This window comes from Triticum dicoccoides, chromosome 7A, assembly GCF_002162155.2.
Source record: "Triticum dicoccoides isolate Atlit2015 ecotype Zavitan chromosome 7A, WEW_v2.0, whole genome shotgun sequence".
Classification (NCBI taxonomy): domain Eukaryota; kingdom Viridiplantae; phylum Streptophyta; class Magnoliopsida; order Poales; family Poaceae; genus Triticum; species Triticum dicoccoides.
The window spans coordinates 103,645,542-103,663,876 of NC_041392.1; the positions used below are offsets into that span (position 1 = coordinate 103,645,542).

Below are 18,335 nucleotides of genomic sequence, written 5' to 3' on the forward strand. Positions count from 1 at the left end.
GGCCATATCACATCACATAGCATACCCTGCAAAAACAAGTTAGACGTCCTCTAATTGTTGTTTGCATGTTTTACGTGGCTGCTATGGGTTTCTAGCAAGAACGTTTCTTACCTACGCAAAAAACCACAACGTGATATGCCAATTGCTATTTACCCTTCATAAGGACCCTTTTCATCGAATCCGACCCGACTAAAGTGGGAGAGACAGACACCCGCTAGCCACCTTATGCAACTAGTGCATGTCAGTCGGTGGAACCAGTCTCACGTAAGAGTACGTGTAAGGTCGGTCCGGGCCGCTTCATCCCACGATGCCGCCGAATCAGGATAAGACTAGTAACGGCAAGCATATTGAACAAAATCAACGCCCACAACTACTTTGTGTTCTACTCGTGCATAGAAACTACGCATAGACCTAGCTCATGATGCCACTGTTGGGGAACGTAGCATAAATTCAAAATTTTCCTACGTGTCACCAAGATCTATCTATGGAGTCATCTAGCAACGAGGGAGGAGTGGATCTACATACCCTTGTAGATCGCGCGCGGAAGCGTTCAAGAGAACGGGGTTGATGGAGTCGTACTCGTCGTGATCCAAATCACCGATGATCCTAGCGCCGAACGGATGGCACCTCCGCGTTCAACACACGTACGGAGCAGCGACGTCTCCTCCTTCTTGATCCAGCAAGGGGGAAGGAGAGGTTGATGGAGATCCAACAGCACGACGGCGTGGTGGTAGTAGCGGGATTCCAACAGGGCTTCGCCAAGCGCTGCGGGAGGAGGGAGATGTGTCATGGGAGAGAGGGAGGCGCCAGGGCTTAGGTATTGTTGTCCTCCCTTCCCCCCACTATATATAGAGCCAAGGGAGAGGGGGAGGGCGCAGCCTTGCCCCTTCCTCCAAGGAAGGGTGTGGCCAAGGGGGGGAGGAGTCCATCCTCCCCAAGGCACCTCGGAGGTGCCTTCCCCCTTTAGGACTCTCCCTTTTCCTCTACTCTTGGCGCATGGGCCTCTTGGGGCTGGTGCCCTTGGCCCATATAGGCCAAGGCGCACCCCCTACAGCCCATGTGGCCCCCCGGGGCAGGTGGCCCCACCCGTTGGACCCCCGGGACCCTTCCGGTGGTCCCGGTACAATACCGGTGACCCCGAAACTTGTCCTGATGGCCGAAATAGCACTTCCTATTTATAATTCTTTACCTCCGGACCATTACGGAACTCCTCGTGACGTCCGGAATCTCATCCCGGACTCCGAACAACTTTCGGGTTACCGCATACTAATATCTCTATAACCCTAGCGTCACCGAACCTTAAGTGTGTAGACCCTACGGGTTCGGGAGACATGCAGACATGACCGAGATGACTCTCCGGCCAATAACCAACAGCGGGATCTGGATACCCATGTTGGCTCCCACATGTTCCACGATGATCTCATCGGATGAACCACGATGTCAAGGACTTAATCAATCCCGTATACAATTCCCTTTGTCTATCGGTATTGTACTTGCCCGAGATTCGATCGTCGGTATCCCGATACCTTGTTCAATCTCGTTACCGGCAAGTCTCTTTTACTCGTTCCGTAACACATCATCCCGTGATCAACTCCTTGATCACATTGTGCACATTATGATGATGTCCTACCGAGTGGGCCCAGAGATACCTCTCCGCTTACACGGAGTGACAAATCCCAGTCTCAATTCGTGCCAACCCAACAGACACTTTCGGAGATACCTGTAGTGCACCTTTATAGTCACCCAGTTACGTTGTGACGTTTGGTACACCCAAAGCATTCCTACGGTATCCGGGAGTTGCACAATCTCATGGTCTAAGGAAATGATACTTGACATTAGAAAAGCTTTAGCATACGAAATACACGATCTTTGTGCTAGGCTTAGGATTGGGTCTTGTCCATCACATCATTCTCCTAATGATGTGATCCCGTTATCAACGACATCCAATGTCCATGGTCAGGAAACCGTAACCATCTATTGATCAATGAGCTAGTCAACTAGAGGCTTACTAGGGACATGGTGTTGTCTATGTATCCACACATGTATCTGAGTTTCCTATCAATACAATTATAGCATGGATAATAAACGATTATCATGAACAAGGAAATATAATAATAACTAATTTATTATTGCCTCTAGGGCATATTTCCAACAGCAGCTAGGTCCACTATCGACATAGGCTGCTTACATGTATCCTTGAAATTACTGATAAACCGGGCTCGTAATTGGGCACATGAACTGATAGAGTTGGCCGGTAAGCTTTTTAACCAAGTGCGGGCCGTTCCTTCAAGCATCATGGTGAAGTACTTCGCACATGCCGCACCATCCACATCAAGCATCTCCATGGCCATCTCATAGCTCTCCACCCACGTCTCTGGGGGGTTGATCCGCCGTGTAATTTGGTACCTTGCGCGGGCCCTTGAAATCCTTGGGCAGGCGCACATTGCGTAAAGCGGGGACAAGGCAAGGCACCCCCAAAGAACTAGAAGTAACACCGGGTTCGACCGAGATAGTTGGACGAACCGGCGTAAGCTGCTGAGCCTGATACTGTGCGGCTAACTCGGCCTCCCTGCGAGCTCGGGCCCGGTCCACCACCTCCTGAGCGTTATCAGCACCACCCGCCGGATTGTTGCCGCGGGGTGCTCCACGTCGTTCATTGCTTGACACTGCCAGTTCATCCATACGCCTGCTATAGCTCCGGCTTGGGCGAGGGGTCGAGTGGATCCGGTCGCGGCTGTATGAGTATGCTTCCTGTTGGTCCAAAGCTGTCCTAAGAAGCTCCTTGACCCGTCGCGTCTCTATCGCCTGCGGTGCGTCGCCTTCAATTGGAATGGCCTCCAGCCGTGCAGCAGTGGCAACAAGATTTTCCATTGGGTTGGAGTAGTGACCCGGAGGTGTTGAGACAGCCTGAGGTATAACAGTGTTTTGACGAGGCGGATTCATCGGACGGGGCTGAACCGGCGCACCGGTCCCAGGAGCTTCCACCCGGTTCCCCTCCAGCGGATTACTGGTTCCTGCTCCTGGGGTGTTGAAAAGGTCTCTGGCCTCGAAAACCGAAGGCAAACGGGATCGGTACTTCCTCCTCATGACTTCATGCGACGCGTTCTGGTCCAACATGAGCCTGTAGGCTTGTGCGTCTAAAGTGGTCCGCTCTATGGTCATCTTGGCATTCTCAGCTGCCAGGTCCGTCTTGGCCTGGGTGATCTGTTCCTTCACCTTTGCAATCTCCGCGTTGTGGACTTCCTGATCCGCCGGATTAGCTTCTGCCATAAGCGCAGTCAATGCATCAAATAGATCTGATAGAACTTGAGCCGGCGGGCGTGCAGAGCTTCCTGCCCCGGCAGCTATCGCCGCTGCTGAACCGGAGGTTATTGGCGCGACGGTCGAAGAATGAAGCGCTGCTTGTGTGCCGGCCATGAATATTCCAACTCGGTTGGGTAGATCAGAGGGGTCCGGTATACTGTCGCCGTCGGAACAGCCCCCAATCCGGCCATCTTGTAGCTTATACTAGTTCGGCCCCTTCGATGAAGGTAAAAGCCTACGTCTAGTTGTGATGGGATTGATGGGGTTTCGATGACTAGGGAGCAAACAAGCTTCGCCTATGTCTCGAGTTGTTGTCTGTTGTCCTTGAACCGCCGCCGGGTCGTCCCCTTATATACACGGGTGACGCCCGTCGGTTCACATAGTCCCAATACCGGCTCATAGATGTGTCCGGTTTGGTCTCTACTTATTCCTAACTTACAGTACAAGTTAAATACCAACGCCGGTTTACGGCTACAGGCCTTGAACCGACTATGGGCCTTGAGCCCTCATCTGCCTTCTTGGGCTTTAACATACTTAACTACTGACGAAGTTAACCCGGCCCAGATAGGCCGGTTTACGCCCAGTAGTGATATCCCCAACAGGAATCATAGAGATCTACTTGCTCGTTCACCTCAACATCTCAGATTCGGAATTACAAAAAAGGAGGAATTCAAGAGAGGGAAGAGAGTCGTTTGCCCCTTTCAGGCCTCTACAGTTCCATGATCGTTTGGCCGTGTACTGTGATGTTTGTTTTATATATAAAACGGGGTGTGAGCCTGTTTCAAGCGTTCTACGGTTCCACAATCCACCCAATGCCCAAAAACACTCAACAGGGAGCTCCGTACATAGCAGGGACCAACTATACTCGCTTGCATCTAGGTCCCTCATTATGACGTGACCCATTCTTTCACGGCATACTTCTGTGACGACGCAAGGGGTCTGTCTGACCTCTGGGGCCAGCAACTTGCCATACTTCTTCCATTTGGCTCTCGCCGTTCGAAGTACAGCACTCTTCCTCTTTCGTCCGGTTCAGCAATGTTGATGTATAATGTGTTGTCTAGTCTTTTCCATCAGATCGGTCTTTTGATTACATTGGCTAGAGCATACACTTCTACATGGTATCAGAGTTAAAAGGTCTTGAGTTCAAGACCTGGCTGGCACAATTATATTGCAGCCACTTTCGGTCCATGTTTAGGCCTGACGGAGCCACACGTGAGGAAAAGTGTTGACGTATAATGTGCTGCCTAGTCTCTTCCATCAGATCGATTTTTTGGTTGCATTGAATAAAGCATGCACTTCTACAAGTAACAACCACAACTTCGTCAGTTTTGTTAGGTTCAGTAGCAGCCACGCCTTCTTCAGTTTGGTCAGGTTCAGCGGCAGCCACGCCTTCTTCAGTTTCAACAGCTGATGCTGATGCACAAAGTCCCACCCTTGCTACAACTAAGCTCTTAATATACAGTTTTTCCTCTTGACCAGAGGATGATGGTGTAACACATCGGACTGACATTGCCAACCGACAACCGCTGCATGTACATGCCCGCCAAACACAACCTCATCGGCCACCGCTCGCCGGGAAAACTGAAATGGCAGAACCAGACCACGCGCCGACGCGCCCAAAACCATGCAACTCGGCGACCGCGAGGATTTCTTTCACGGCCGTCTTCTCTCCCTACGCATTCCCAAGTTTCTGCCATCGTTCCGGCGATGCATCCTACAAGTGGTACTTCGCCGTGGCAGGGCATGCATCATGTGCGGGCGGCGGGGCGGCCGGTCACGGCATCGTGCGAAGCCGTGGCGCGCGCGCGGTGGGCGTCGAACCGATGGCCCGGCGGGGTGTTGCTGTCGCTAGGAGGCGGCGTGCGCGCCGGCGTCGACCGCGGCGCGGCAGAACGGGCAGGAGTGCGAGGCGGCGGCGGCGCCCTCGAGCCAGGGCAGCGCGCAGCCCCAGTGGAAGCGGTGGCCGCACGGCAGGTGCGCCAGGACGTCGCCCGCGGCGAACTCCTCCAGGCACACCGCGCACTCCGCCTGCTCCGCGGCCTCCCACCGCAGCCGGCTCCACCTCATCAGCCGCCGCATCACGCCCTTCTTCGAGTACACCTCCCGCTGCACGCCCGTCGCCACCGCCGCCGACGAGCCCCCTCCGCCACCACCGCCGCCGCCGCTTCCGTTTGCTCTGCTCAGCTTTATGCTCCCCGTGCTGTGATGCCTGCGCAAGTGTTCCACCGATCAGTTGGGTAACCGATTAACTGAAATTTCTCTCCGCACATCGAGTTGATTAACCACCTCTTGATGACGGTGTCGGGCCCGGTGCTCTTGCTCTTGAGCTTCTGGTCCAGCCGCTCCTTGGCCTCCCGGGCATTGCTGTCCAGCGCCCACCCGTCCATGGCGCCGCTCCTCTGCTGCGAATTCCCACCAAAGACATCAACCAAACGTCCAAGCCAATCACTCCAATAAAAATCGTCCCGTGGTGGCGACAAGATTACCACGGACAATTCACGAGACTATCGATCGAGCTCGCCGCTTACGTACCTTATTGCCGGAATTTCCGGTGCCCACGGCGTGAGCGGCGCCGTGCCCGGCCGCGTAGAGGCAGAAGGAGAGCCGCCTGGTGCCCGCGGCCGCCTGGTCCGCCCCGGCGCCCCCGCCCTGCCACATCCGCCGCCGCCGCGCGCACTCCACCCCGGGCAACATCCCGGCCATGATGACCGAACGTTCGTAAGGACGCCGACGAGTGTGCACGTACGTGAGCCCGCTCCGAGCACGCGCGCGCGCACCTAACCGCGAGCACTGCTCATACGGGCGCAGGATATAGTCTTGGCGGCGCCGGCCATTTGAGGAAGCGGGGCAGGTGAGCGCGCCTCCATGGGCCTCTCCTCTCCTCCTCGTATGGTGCTCGATCGGCGCGGGGGACAGAGCGGTGGTGGTGTGTGGTGTGTGGTGGGGGTGGCTTTATTTGCAAGGCTCTCTCACCTCACCTCACCTCACCTTGCGCGCGCCTTTATAACCGTCGTGTCCGCGCGGCGCGCACCACAGTCCACAGCCAGCCTAATTAGTAGCGATGGATGGCGACGGGGATGGCCGGGATCGCATTATGGGATGCGGGCGGGGCGGGGCGGGGCGAGGCGAATTATTGTGGGGGTCATGTCGGACCGCACGCCGCCCGCCTGGTCAATCCCGATCCGCACTGAGCCGTCCGCTCGTCTACCCTGGAGGTGCCAAAACTGTCGCTGGCACGCGCGATTCAGTCAGACACATGGAAAATCGGCCGGGTTGATCGATGGGGAGAACAGTGCTGAGATCGGAGCAACAGTGGCGCGGCCGGGCTACGGGCAGTACAATCATGGAGCGTTCCTTCCCATGCAAGCGAGAGTATGATCGGGCACGGGCAGGGAGTGAATGCGTCGGGGACAAGCTCCTCCACCCCTGTCGAGTGTCGAGTCCAACGAGAAGGACGAGGCCTCTTTCCGGGAAGCTTCCGGGCGGCAGCGGCGGGACACAGCGGCGTGCCGTGCCATCACGCACCATTACGACGCGCAAGCAGCGGCCTCGCTCTCATCAGCTGACCCACCACGCCTCGCCTTGTTGCCATCGCCGCTGCCCAAAGTCCGAAGAGAACCCGGCAGCGTTTTGCCTTCTACTTCTTCTCTTCCGCTGGCTTCCACAGACGTCCATCGACATGATCGTCGCGATCACGCCGTGCGGGTGCTGGACACGACACGGGGCCGATCGATCGGCCGGTTTCGCTGGCTCCGGCGTCGTCGAGCGCCGGGGATTTGGGTTGGAACTGAGCGGAGACGTCGTTTGGTGCATATGCATGCACGTGACAGGGATGAAGGAGGCCGCCGCTGGCAGGCTCTAGCCTCGCGGCTCGCGTGCGGTGCGTGCTCCTGTCGCCACCTAGACAGTGATCGATCGTGATCTCTCCTTACACATGCATGCATATCCCCAGATGCTTGGTAGGACTGGTACTATCAGTGTATTAAACCTGAGGATGGTTTGAAAACCGCACCATACCTCAACTGAACCCACACGAAAATTTCTGTCAACCCAACCACAACTAAACCCGTTTAGAAAATTATCAACCCAACTAAAACCAAACCCACCCGATCTTTCCAGTTTCCACCAAACTGAACTAAACCGAGTGCCCATCTATGGGTTAAAACCATTTTCTAAAGTGGGTTGAAAACTGTTTGCTCTAATGGTTCAACACATCAGCTTGCAAGGTGCAGTAGCATCAGGAGGTTCAGCAAGATGGGCACCCGCAAGGTCCCGTTCGAATTCATACCTGACAAGCTGCCATAGAACCTCGTCACCGTGCCCGCCGTCTAGCCATCAATGGCGAGCCCACCTCCTCACCCACTGCAGAACATAGGAGCAGTAGAGGAGCAGAGTGATAGCACGGTGGCAAAAGCTATGACGGCAAAGCAGCAGCAAGTGGCGATGCCTCTAAATAAGAATCAGGCGGCTGCTGCCACGGACGGACAGAGCCCAGACGGCCGTCAGTACTCCATGCGCTCCGGTATGTGTCCACCGACACCTCCGGTAGCTCCGGTCTCGACGCACAGAACACATGAAGCAAACCAAGGAAATGAGCGAAGATGCAACGCGAGGGATGGCAGCGAGGGTGGGTGCGCGTGTACGACCGCGCGTCGCGCCGTGCACATCGTGGACAGCCCGGTGGTGGCCAACGGTGGGTTCATCCAGGCGCCGGGGAAACCGACCAACCAGTCCAAGTCTGGCGGCCTCCGTGACCTCTGCAGGGACGCCGTCGTTCAAGAGGAGGAGCCGTAACTCCATTCGCCGAGAGCGACGTAGAAGCCTTCCAGTGGCTCCGGCCCCGCGCCGAACCTGGCAGCCGACAGGTCCCAGAAGATGTCGACCTTGCCGACGTCGACGTCGATGCTCTTGGAGCCCTTCTTCTTGGAGAAGAGCCATGGCTTGATGTCCGCCTTGTAGAGGCTCTGACGCCGATGCTGAGGCCCTGCCTCATGAGACTCTTGCTCCAGGTGACCGAGATGACGCGGGGCCAGCCGACGAACTGCGTCCGGTAAAGGCAAGTGACCAGGTTCTGCGCAGCGCCCTTGCCAGCACTGCCCGAGGATGACGCCCTGTCCGCGATCTGGATGTGAAGTCCCTCATGGCTCGCTCGTGCTTTGCTTTTCAGCAAACACCTTGCGCGCAACCCGGCACCAACCATATCCGCTGTTACGGGCAGCTGTGGAGCAAACAGGCCTAAACAGTTCTCACAACCTGGGTATGACCCACGGGTTAAACTGTTTGGAATCGGAACTGTTTGAACCCATACCTGATTATACTCAACTATTTGATACACAAAACCGAATTAAACTGAACCAATGTCAGAGTCAGCCCGCTAACACCCAAACTACACATACCCACATAGAGAAACCGACCCAACAAACCCGGTTATAGCAAAACCATTCTCAGATTTAAGTGTATCGTGTTTTAATACTCTATCGAAACGGATTACGGTCATAATCCTATTGTTTAGGGCACACGCACGGCATCTCTGATACGCTACGCTACTTGCGTTCCAGCTTTCTCAACGAAAAAGATGTTGTGTTCCCGTCCCAGAAACAGAATCAAAGTAGCACGGCGAGCTCGGTGGCAGATCTTCAAGACCGGGACTTCTTTTGAGACGCTCCCATAATCGCTCAATCAATTACTGGTGCTGATGCAGGGAGGGTGGTACACAAGATATTATTATTATTTTTGCCGGGAAAAAGAATATTATCGTCAGTGGTGTCCCAAACAACAGGAGCTCACACGCAAAGCTCGTAGCGTTGAGGTGTCCGGTTTTTCTAGCGGGATTGCTAAATCTCATTCAATTGAGGTTTAGCGAAGTCTCCCTTGTGAGATTTTACATGGGGATGCATGTAAAAAAAATATTTTTTCCTTTTTAAATAGAAGATTTGCAATACGATAATTGATTGCGCTGCTGGTGCACGCATATATAATACAAGGGAAGGCATCTACCTCAACTATACAAGACTAGGAGGTGAGCCACAGCTTCACTATACATGCAGTACAAAATACATATTCAACACCCCCGCAATCGAAGCGTCGCCGGAGACACAGAGACTGGACCGAAACTCCTCGGAGACGGGAGTAGGCAATCCTTTAGTCATCACATCAGCAAACTGTTGTGACGTCGGCACGTGGAGAACCCGAACACGGCCAAGGGCAACCTGCTCGCGCACGAAGTGAATATCGAGCTCAATATGCTTCGTCCGTCGATGGTGCACCGGGTTGGCGGAGAGGTAAACCGCGCTGACGTTATCGCAGTAGACAAGAGTGGCCTTGTGAACATCACAAAGCAACTCCTGGAGCAGCTGACGTATCCAAGAGCACTCGGCCACAACATTAGCCATGACGCGATACTCTGCCTCGGCACTGGAGCGGGAGACCGTGGGCTGCATCTTTGAAGACCAAGAGATCGACGAGGGCCCAAGGTAGACGCAGTAGCCTGACGTAGAGCGTCGCGTGTCGGGGCAGCCAGCCCAATCGGCATCCAAGTAGGCCACGAGATCGGTGGAGGCGGAGGCCGTCAGGGTGAGTCCCAAAGACATGGTGCCGCGTATGTAACGGAGAATACGCTTCACCAGAGTCCAGTGAGAGTCACGTGGGGCGTGCATATGGAGGCACACCTGCTGGACAGTGTAATGCAGGTCGGGGCGAGTCAGCGTCAAGTACTGTAAAGCACCGACAATAGAGCGATAAAATGCTCCATCGGATGCAAGAGACCCTTCGAGAGCAGAGACCTTCGTCTTCCTGTCGACGGGGATGGGCGCCGGCTTGCAGTTAAGCATACCGGTACGCTCCAGGAGCTCGTGGGCGTACTTCTGCTGATGCAGAAAGAAGTCGTCAGTCCGTCGGACCACCTTGATACCGAAGAAGTAGTGCAGGGGCCCCAAATCCTTGAGGACGAACTCATCACGAAGTCGAGCAGTCAGCCGCTGAAGGAGGTCGGGGGCGGACGTCGTGAGGATGATGTCGTCGACGTAGAAAAGCATATATACAGTGTCAACTCCCCGATGATACACGAAGTGTGAAGCATCGGAGCGAGTGGATCAAAATCCGAAAGACCACAGGAAGACTGCGATACGCTGGTGCCCAGCATGGTGGCACACCTCTTGCATCGTCGTCATTCAAGTCTCAAGTCATAAGTCACATGCGCACCCCGCGCGTGGATAAATCACTACCTCTAGTATATATATAGATGGCTTGGTCATGGAAGAAGGCATTATGTAGAGAACGAGGAGGCGGTGGTGCCACATATCAAGGAGGCAGTGGTGCCATGGATCAATGAGATGACACAATCCAGACCCTTGCTGACCGGTGAGTATCCCTAGGCATTGAATGACATAATGGTCATGATTCTTAAAAACTGTATTGACCAGAATCAGAAAAATAATGACAAGTTAAAAAAACTTGTCAACTTTTGTCAAACAAACAAACTATAAAAAGCTTTATTACTTCCATCATGCACCAGAAAATGGGCACAAATAAGAGACTTTTCACTCTTCACAAAGCCAGGACCAGTCCAAGCCCCCTCCTCTATGCCTCCATGATCTCTGTCTACGTATGTTCCTTCCATCATGTGGTTTTTAATCTACATATTTTGTACATGTCAAAAACATTTTTCAAATAAAATTTAATTATTTTCTAATACACTAGAAGAATGCCCGTGCGTTGCAACGGGATATAATAAATCTTCTAATACGTTGGCTTGTGATTTACCTGTATATAATAATGTGATTGTGTAAATAAATGATCATCCCATAAATTACCTTATATTTTGATCCGATGTTTGGCAAATAATTAAAGTGAAACTGGTTCAGAAGGTTTATACTGTTAAAATGTTTGTGACATTTGTAGAAAATGTTTATACCGTTAAAATGTTTTCCTCGTGACATTTTTCATGTTCTACTTGGTTGAAGGAATGGAAAACGAAGCGTCCACCTAAGGCCGAATGGATAAAACATTGTTTACATTTCATGAAATGGCGTGAGGGGCTCAACGATAATGTATATTTTATTTTTTATTTTTTGGAAAAAAATCTAGGAAAAATTCAAAGAAAATTCAAAAATGGTAGATAGTTTAAAAATTTGTTAGTATTTTTCGAAAATGATATCAATTTCTAAAAACCAATTTTTTCAAAGAAAATACTCCCTCCATCCCGAAAAACATGTCGCGGCGGCATTTTTGCAAAAAAAACCTCTCGTTTTTCCCGACCAAACCCGCGCTCCTCGTCCTCCTCCTCCGACAGAAGCAGCAGCTGCACTAGTCTCCGTCGCCACTGCTTCGCTGCTCTCGCCGCCGCAGCTCCCCTTCTCCCCCGCTCTCCCGCCGCCGCTGCTCCCCTGCTCCCCCGCTCTCCCGCCACAGCTGCCTCCTGCTCCGCCGCTGCAGCTACCGCTCGCCTGCCTCCCCAAGCTCCCCCTTTCTCAAAAAAATCCTTGATTTGGATCCCATGTTAGTCCAACCCACAGCTACCGCCGCGCTCTGCTTCAGCTGCGTCGGAACTGCCGTCGGAGAGCCCGCGGGCGCCGGATACGGGCCACCAACAACAACCTAAAGGCCGACGAGCAGCCGGGTGTCGTCCTCGCCGTCGACGACGACGGTGCCGCCGACGTCGCGAAGCGAGGGCGAGATCCTCTAGTCGGACAACATCAAGAGCTTGCGGGCCTCCTCGCCGCCCCTGCCTCGTCGCGGGCTCGGCACACCGCAACTCTTCTTGGCCATTTCTCCCTGGCTTGACTGGTTGCGGCGCGGGAGAAGGCCGAGGCCGCGCTCGCCGAGGGGGACGCCGTGCGGGCGGAGGCCCTCTTCACCGAGGTTCGTGCGTGCTTGCTCTGGTTCCTCTCTCCCCAAAACGCCATGGACAAAACTGCAGCTCTCTGCTTGCTATTCTGATTTAAAAATGACTATGACTTGTTTGTGCTGCAGAGCATCGCCATGGACTGAATCATTCTTTTCAGCCGGCGGCCAATCTTTACATCTTGTACTGACAGAGAATGTGTTGTAAAGGTGGGCTGCATCTGGCCTAGGTCTGCTCCCCCTTGCTGAATTTGCCTGGAGAACTAGCTAGCCTCTCAGTTCTGACAGTGTATGAGTGATGGTTTCGTCGCAATTGTGCAGGTGTAAGGCGAGAATAGCGATTGGGGATACTACTGGCGCCCTCGCAGATGCCGAGGAAGCGATAAGGATAGCTCCCAAATTTCCTCAGGTAAATGAACTCCATGTCTTGTTCATAATATTAAATCCTTAGCTAGCTGTGGCGTATTGTTGCGAATTGGATAGTTTAGTGTGGCCAATTTCTGTCACAAACCTGTGCAAATAAGTTTTGCGTTAACTGAAGAAAGCCAGGATGGGTACCTAGTGCAGTGAAGTGAACTGAAAAAAACCATTCAGTATGCTTGATCATGAGTGATGAGTCCATGACTGGTTAGGGGTTCAAGGTTGCAGCTCGTTGTAGAGACAGACATAAACTGATCTCTGTAGAGACAGACACCAGTTGTTGTTAGATTTTCAAGATGGATTGCATCATCAGTTGTAGAGACAAACATCAACTTCTAGACCTGTAGAGACAGACATTACAGCTCGTATATGCCACACTAAACTTCTAGATATATGCTTGACCAAAAGGACTCACCAGTATATGCCACACTAAACTCCAACAGTATACTCCATGTGTACAGTGTACTACAGGTTTAGCATACAAAAACAAAATTGCATTCCAACGGACTTCAGTGGGTTTCTTTCTACCTAGCTTAATTAACCTTTCAGTTACTCCTCTTCACTATACCCACCAGGTAATTAATCAGTAGACTACAGTTGCTGAGAAATTAAACTACCCAAGGCTGTATATGTTTAGATCATGAAGGAGAGATGTATAAGGCTGTACTTATATACTGATAGCTAATTAAGAAGCTGGGAAATATATATTGATAGCTAATTAGCCAGGACCTTGAGATGGATTAATCCAGTGCTACTCTTCTCATTATCTAATCTATCCATGCTATGGCTGCATATTTATTTACTGTACCAAAGATGGTTTTTCTTATTTTAGCTGATCCATCCCATGTGATATGCTAGATTTTAGCATCTGTATTGATGAACCTTTGATGAAACTAAAGAAAAACTGGAAGTGTCCTTGATAGCATGAAATGGACCTCTTAACTAAATAGAAGCGATTTCTTGTCATCCACTGTCCTTTTATTTGTTCCATGTTGATAGCTTTGCTGATTTAACATTAATTAACAAAACCAAATTCAGTACTGCTCCAGCTTACTCAAAACTTTAGAACATGTTCAGTCTTCAGTTAACTCCATACAACGGACTCTTGCTTTTTTACTAAAGCTAGTTTGCAATTGCAGTAGAAGATAATCTCATACTAGCAAAGGCCTTGCTTGCCTCATTAGTTGCTTTAGTTGTCAAGCAAAAATTTCAGTCCACTAACCCAAATTAATTCAAATAACTAAAATTAACCCAAATCAATTCAAATAATTCAAATAAATCCAAATAACCCAAATTAATTCAAATAACCCAGATAATTCAATTAATCCAAATAACCCAGATAATTTCAATAAATTCCAACAAGGAGTTGATATACAAGGATTAGACAAGGCATACACAAGGACATGACATAAGGGCCTCTTTGTCCCCTCTTGACACAAGATTACACAAGACATACACAAGGAGCACCTGACTACATGACATAAGGGTCTCTTTGTCCCCTCTTGACTACATTCTTTTCCTTTCTCTCGCCACTTCTTCCCTTCCCTTCCCTTTATTTTTTTTCTTTTCCCTTCTCTAGCTAATTCTTTCCTTTCATTTTCTTTTCCTATTGCAATTTCCATTTCTTCCATAATGGCCCTAGTATCAACAACTACCCGACTGTCGCAATATACACCGGTTATTTCCACTCCAGCATTCTGAACGCGATCCTTGTGCAAGTGGGGCAACTTATATTGATTTCCTCCTTTGTCTTTCATAACTTCAAACATAACTGCTTCTAATGTGGTAAAGCTTCTGTGCAACTTGTCGGGATCGTAGTTCTCGAATTCCTCTTCCACACCCTGTACCAGTTCTTGGATGTTTGTAGGTGACCTGCAGTCGGTTAGAGACTGAAGAGAGTTATGGAAGCAGAGGTCCAAACAATTTAACTCAGGGCTATTTGGGGGCTGTTGTAGCAACCGGATGTCAAGATCAGTTTGTTCCATAGCTTCTCGAAAAGCTACATCATTGGGAAGGACATGAGGCTTTGCGTTATCCTGTTGGATGAATATTGTTGCTCCCTAATCATCGTCGGGCCACTTATCCTGAATTGCCGGGATAACCTTATTGATTAGATAATCTCTGCACACAGGCCTGGTTACTTTCACTGATGTCAACACTTTTGTTCCCTTTGTTCTGTTCTGACTTGTCCGCTTCGCCTCAGTCTCTTCGACAAATGCCCAAATGCCGATCTTCCCATTGAATTTTAGCTCCCCCTCATTGTTATATCGAGGCTTGGCAACAGCTGTTAGGAACATCACCTTCCCAATGCTGTGAGTGTTTGACACGGTGCGCTTCGGTTCAGGTTCTCCTGGAAGTACATAGTAACTATTCTTCACTCTCGTCATGTCAAACCACTTCTCATTGATGTGAACCATATTCGTCATTGGTTTTAACATAGCCCGAGAAGTTGAGATCGAATTGTCATGGACCATGGACATACAAAATTTCAAGCTCGCAAGCTTGTTCTCTAGCTTGAGGTGAGGCTTCACGGTGCTTGTGATGCGGTTGAGCTCATTCAACTGGAACCTATTATGCAGGGTCGATCGGGCCACACCTAGAGACCGTGCCAGAGATCGAATTGTTCTTCTTTTATTCAGTGGGATTGTTGAGGTCCTCTCTAGATCTAGCTCCTTTCTCTTTAGGCCGGATCTTCCTGGCTTCTTGCTTGAGACATCTACTTCTTTGCCATCGGCAATTTTCTTTTTAGCATCTTCCCAGATTCTTTCAACAGATCGTACACTTATGTCCAACAGGTTTGAGACTAGTAGCTTGTCGTCTGGTTGAACAGACCCATCTCTGAGCTCAATTACCAGCAAGGCAAAGTAAACACCATGCCTCTCCTTATCTGACAATTCTCTTCTCTTCTCTTGAAGTATCCAATTCATAACTTCATCCTCTTTCTCTTGAGCTTCATCCTCTTTCGCTTCATCTTCTTGAGGCATCCAATTTATATCTTCATCGTCTTCCTCTTGATGCATCAAGTTCAAATCCATAACTACATTCTCTGCCACTTGAGGTTCCTCCTCTTGAGGCATCAAATTCAAATTAATACCTTCATCGTCTTCCTCTTGAGGCATCATGTTCAAATCCATACTCCTGCTTCACAATTTCACAGCTACTCCTAATACATTCTTCTGATGCCAATCAATGCACAATGCACAGAAAAATCCTCATGATATTCCTCCCACAAGGTAGAGTGGGAAGGGAATAATAACTAGAGAGTGATAGCAGCCAGTCTTTTGTGACTGGAATATATTCATAACAGAATAAATTCAAGTGGCCCATGTTTTTTCCCTTCATTCACCACCAATTTTACTCTACTTACAGTAGTTCCTCTAATAACAATTCTAGAGACAGTGTTTGTTCAGATCATAATTGCTCTGCATCTACTGATTTTTTCTGTGCCATGTCAAACATAGATAGGTTCAATTAATTTGCTTGGATTATCAAAATTACTGTCAGTACTACTGTATGCTTTGACACTGTCGAAACGGATTTAGTGTGAATATGTGTCTAATGTAATGATTTTCTCCCAACAAGCTTCAGACCACGTTTTGTACACACCTACTGTTAACTGTTTTATTCAGTGTATCTCTGAAGAAATCTGAACATTATTTTCATTTAACTTGTACTTGCAGCACAAGCATGGCCATCCACCAACATGCAAAACAAGTTCAAGACCAAAAATATGTGTTTCTTGCTGTTTACTCAACTGAACCAGATTGGGTTTCAAGTTCCAAGGTTTCTGCTAACCACATGTTCTCGTTTAGATTCGTAATCAAAATGGGATATGTTGTCGTTGGTTGCCATGTACTCTGTGCAGCAATCAGCATGTGTTTTGTTGGAGTTTGTAAGAGGGAAAGACAAATACATTTAGACTGATTGACTTCTTGATGCCTGCAGTTTGTGACATACTTCTGCTGTTGATTGACTGCTCTGAAGTCTGAACTTCATGGAGACCGTTTCGACAAATGAGGACACCGGCAAGGGGGCGATGTGGGAGCTGGAAAAGAGCCTTGATCAGCCGATGGACACAGAGGCCGGGAGACTGAGGAATATGTACAGAGAAAAGGTGATTTCTATCATCATCCAAGTATTTGTCAGTTTCTGTATCTGAATCTTAGCTAATAGGATACAGAATTAATGTCCTGTGTTAAGAACATGGCTTTAGCATTGATGATCACAATTTTGTGTTCCGTAGCACATTCTTTTCAGCAGTACATTATCCCTGGTAGTTGTCTTTATGCAAGGATTTTGAGATGTTGCCTAAGATGCAGAGTCATTTGGTGTCTTTACTTTGAACTTCTGAAGAAAAATGAACAACCACAGTATGATAAGTAATTTTGCTTTTGCCCTGTTTTCTCCTCTTGTATGTGCAGACCTACCCAACAGTTTTGATGCTACAACTAGCTTTCCAGTGCCTTGGTGTGGTGTTTGGAGATTTAGGCACATCACCTCTTTATGTTTTCTACAACATCTTTCCTGAGAAGATAGAAGACACAGAGCAAATTATTTCTAGCTTGCTCCCTCCACCCCCCTGATATCTACTGATTTTTATTCAATTAACACTAATCATATTCAGTTAACAGGAGCAGAGCAGTTCTTCCTGACGAACAGGAGCAGAGCAGCAACTCCCGTACACTGATCATATTCAGCACAGGGAGCAGAGGAGCAACTCCTTACGGTACCTTCTTCCTCTTGACGAGAAGGAGCTCTGGCGGAAGCATGGGCAGATGAGCAGCAGCAGCACCGGCGGTAGGGGAGAAGCAGCCGCACGGGCGCACGGGCAGGGGAGAAGCAGCCGCACGGTCACGCGGGCAGGGGAGAAGCAGCCGCACGGGCTCGCGCGAAAGATTGAGGAGGGCGCGCGGGCAGGGGAGAAGGAGGACGCGCGCGAGCTCCTGGTCCACCGGATCGTGGAGGCAATTTCCGGCGAAGCCCGTAGGGGATTGCGGCCGGGATGAATTGCGGTGGCGCACGCACGGGAGCTCGAGGAGGATACACTGGAGCTTGAGGAGGATGCGCTGGAGCTTGAGGAGGATGCGCGGGAGCTCGAGGTGGACGCCCGCGAGCTCGAGGAGGACGTGGCCAGAGGTCCCGACGATGCCCGCAGGTAATCGAGGCGGGAGGGGATCGCGGCGACGCAAGTCTGAGCGGGGGAGGCGGCGGAGCAGGTACTTGGCGACGGCGGCGACGGAGCAGGTAGGTGGCGACGGCGGTGGAGCACTTCCTGATGGGCGGCGAGTCGCGCAGCTGGGCGGCGCCGGCCCCTATCGACGGCGGAGGAAGAATACAGGAGGCGGAGGGGCTTGTTTCAGACGATTTTAAAACTACAAGGGCCTTTTTACAAAATCAACAATGAACTGCGCCCCCGACATGTTTTTTGGGACGGAGGGAGTACACAATTTCCAAATAATGTTCTCTTTTCAGAATTTCCAAAAAGATTTGCAAAACCCCATTTACCAAAAAAAACTCACACTTCTGAATGTCATTTGTGTTATGCAAAAATGTTTGGATTTCAAAATTATTCATAATTTCCAAATGTTCTTAGTTTAAACAATTTTCGTGTTCTCACAAAAAACTGTCATGTTTTTTATATTAAAATCGACTGGAAAAAAGAAAGAAATGCTATGGCGTGAACAACACTACTCGCAATAGTAGAGCGGTTTGCTGTAGTTGCTCGCTGGTGCCTTGTGCAAAACTCCAGTGTTTTGATGTAGCAAGCCACT

The 18,335-nt window shown here is 50.3% G+C and overlaps 1 protein-coding gene and 1 long non-coding RNA gene across 5 annotated transcripts; one reads left to right on the forward strand and one right to left on the reverse strand.

The window, feature by feature from the left end:
* Positions 1-4,345: 4,345 nt before the first annotated feature.
* Positions 4,346-6,326, reverse strand: LOC119330672 (E3 ubiquitin-protein ligase RDUF1-like). 2 transcript variants are annotated; one of them, XM_037603787.1, is made up of 3 exons: positions 5,836-6,326; positions 5,590-5,702; positions 4,346-5,512 (listed from the first exon to the last, which is right to left on the reverse strand). In XM_037603787.1, the coding sequence occupies exons 1-3, from the start codon at positions 6,004-6,006 to the stop codon at positions 5,152-5,154; spliced, it is 645 nt and encodes a 214-aa protein (XP_037459684.1). In that variant the 5' UTR covers positions 6,007-6,326; the 3' UTR covers positions 4,346-5,151. The 2 variants fall into 2 exon arrangements, with proteins under 2 accessions (XP_037459684.1, XP_037459683.1); XM_037603786.1 differs by having other exon boundaries at positions 5,590-5,705; positions 5,836-6,317.
* A 5,230-nt stretch (positions 6,327-11,556) lies between these two features.
* On the forward strand, positions 11,557-18,092 carry LOC119334410. Of its 3 annotated transcripts, none has more exons than XR_005161318.1 (6): positions 11,557-12,162; positions 12,274-12,374; positions 12,466-12,553; positions 16,245-16,347; positions 16,510-16,678; positions 16,986-18,092. It is a non-coding gene; the product is annotated as an uncharacterized LOC119334410 (long non-coding RNA). The 3 variants fall into 3 exon arrangements; XR_005161320.1 differs by having other exon boundaries at positions 17,189-18,092; XR_005161319.1 differs by having other exon boundaries at positions 17,196-18,092.
* The last annotated feature ends 243 nt before the right edge of the window (positions 18,093-18,335 follow it).

Bases quoted from the DNA above. Each gene is read 5' to 3' on its own strand.
- LOC119330672 (XM_037603786.1), bottom strand. From the start codon at position 6,006: ATGGCCGGGATGTTGCCCGGGGTGGAGTGCGCGCGGCGGCGGCGGATG. The intron at 5,706-5,835 runs GTACGTAAGCGG...GGGAATTCGCAG, and splicing joins CCGGAAATTCCGGCAATAAG to CAGAGGAGCGGCGCCATGGA. The intron at 5,513-5,589 runs GTGGTTAATCAA...ACACTTGCGCAG, and splicing joins CCCGACACCGTCATCAAGAG to GCATCACAGCACGGGGAGCA.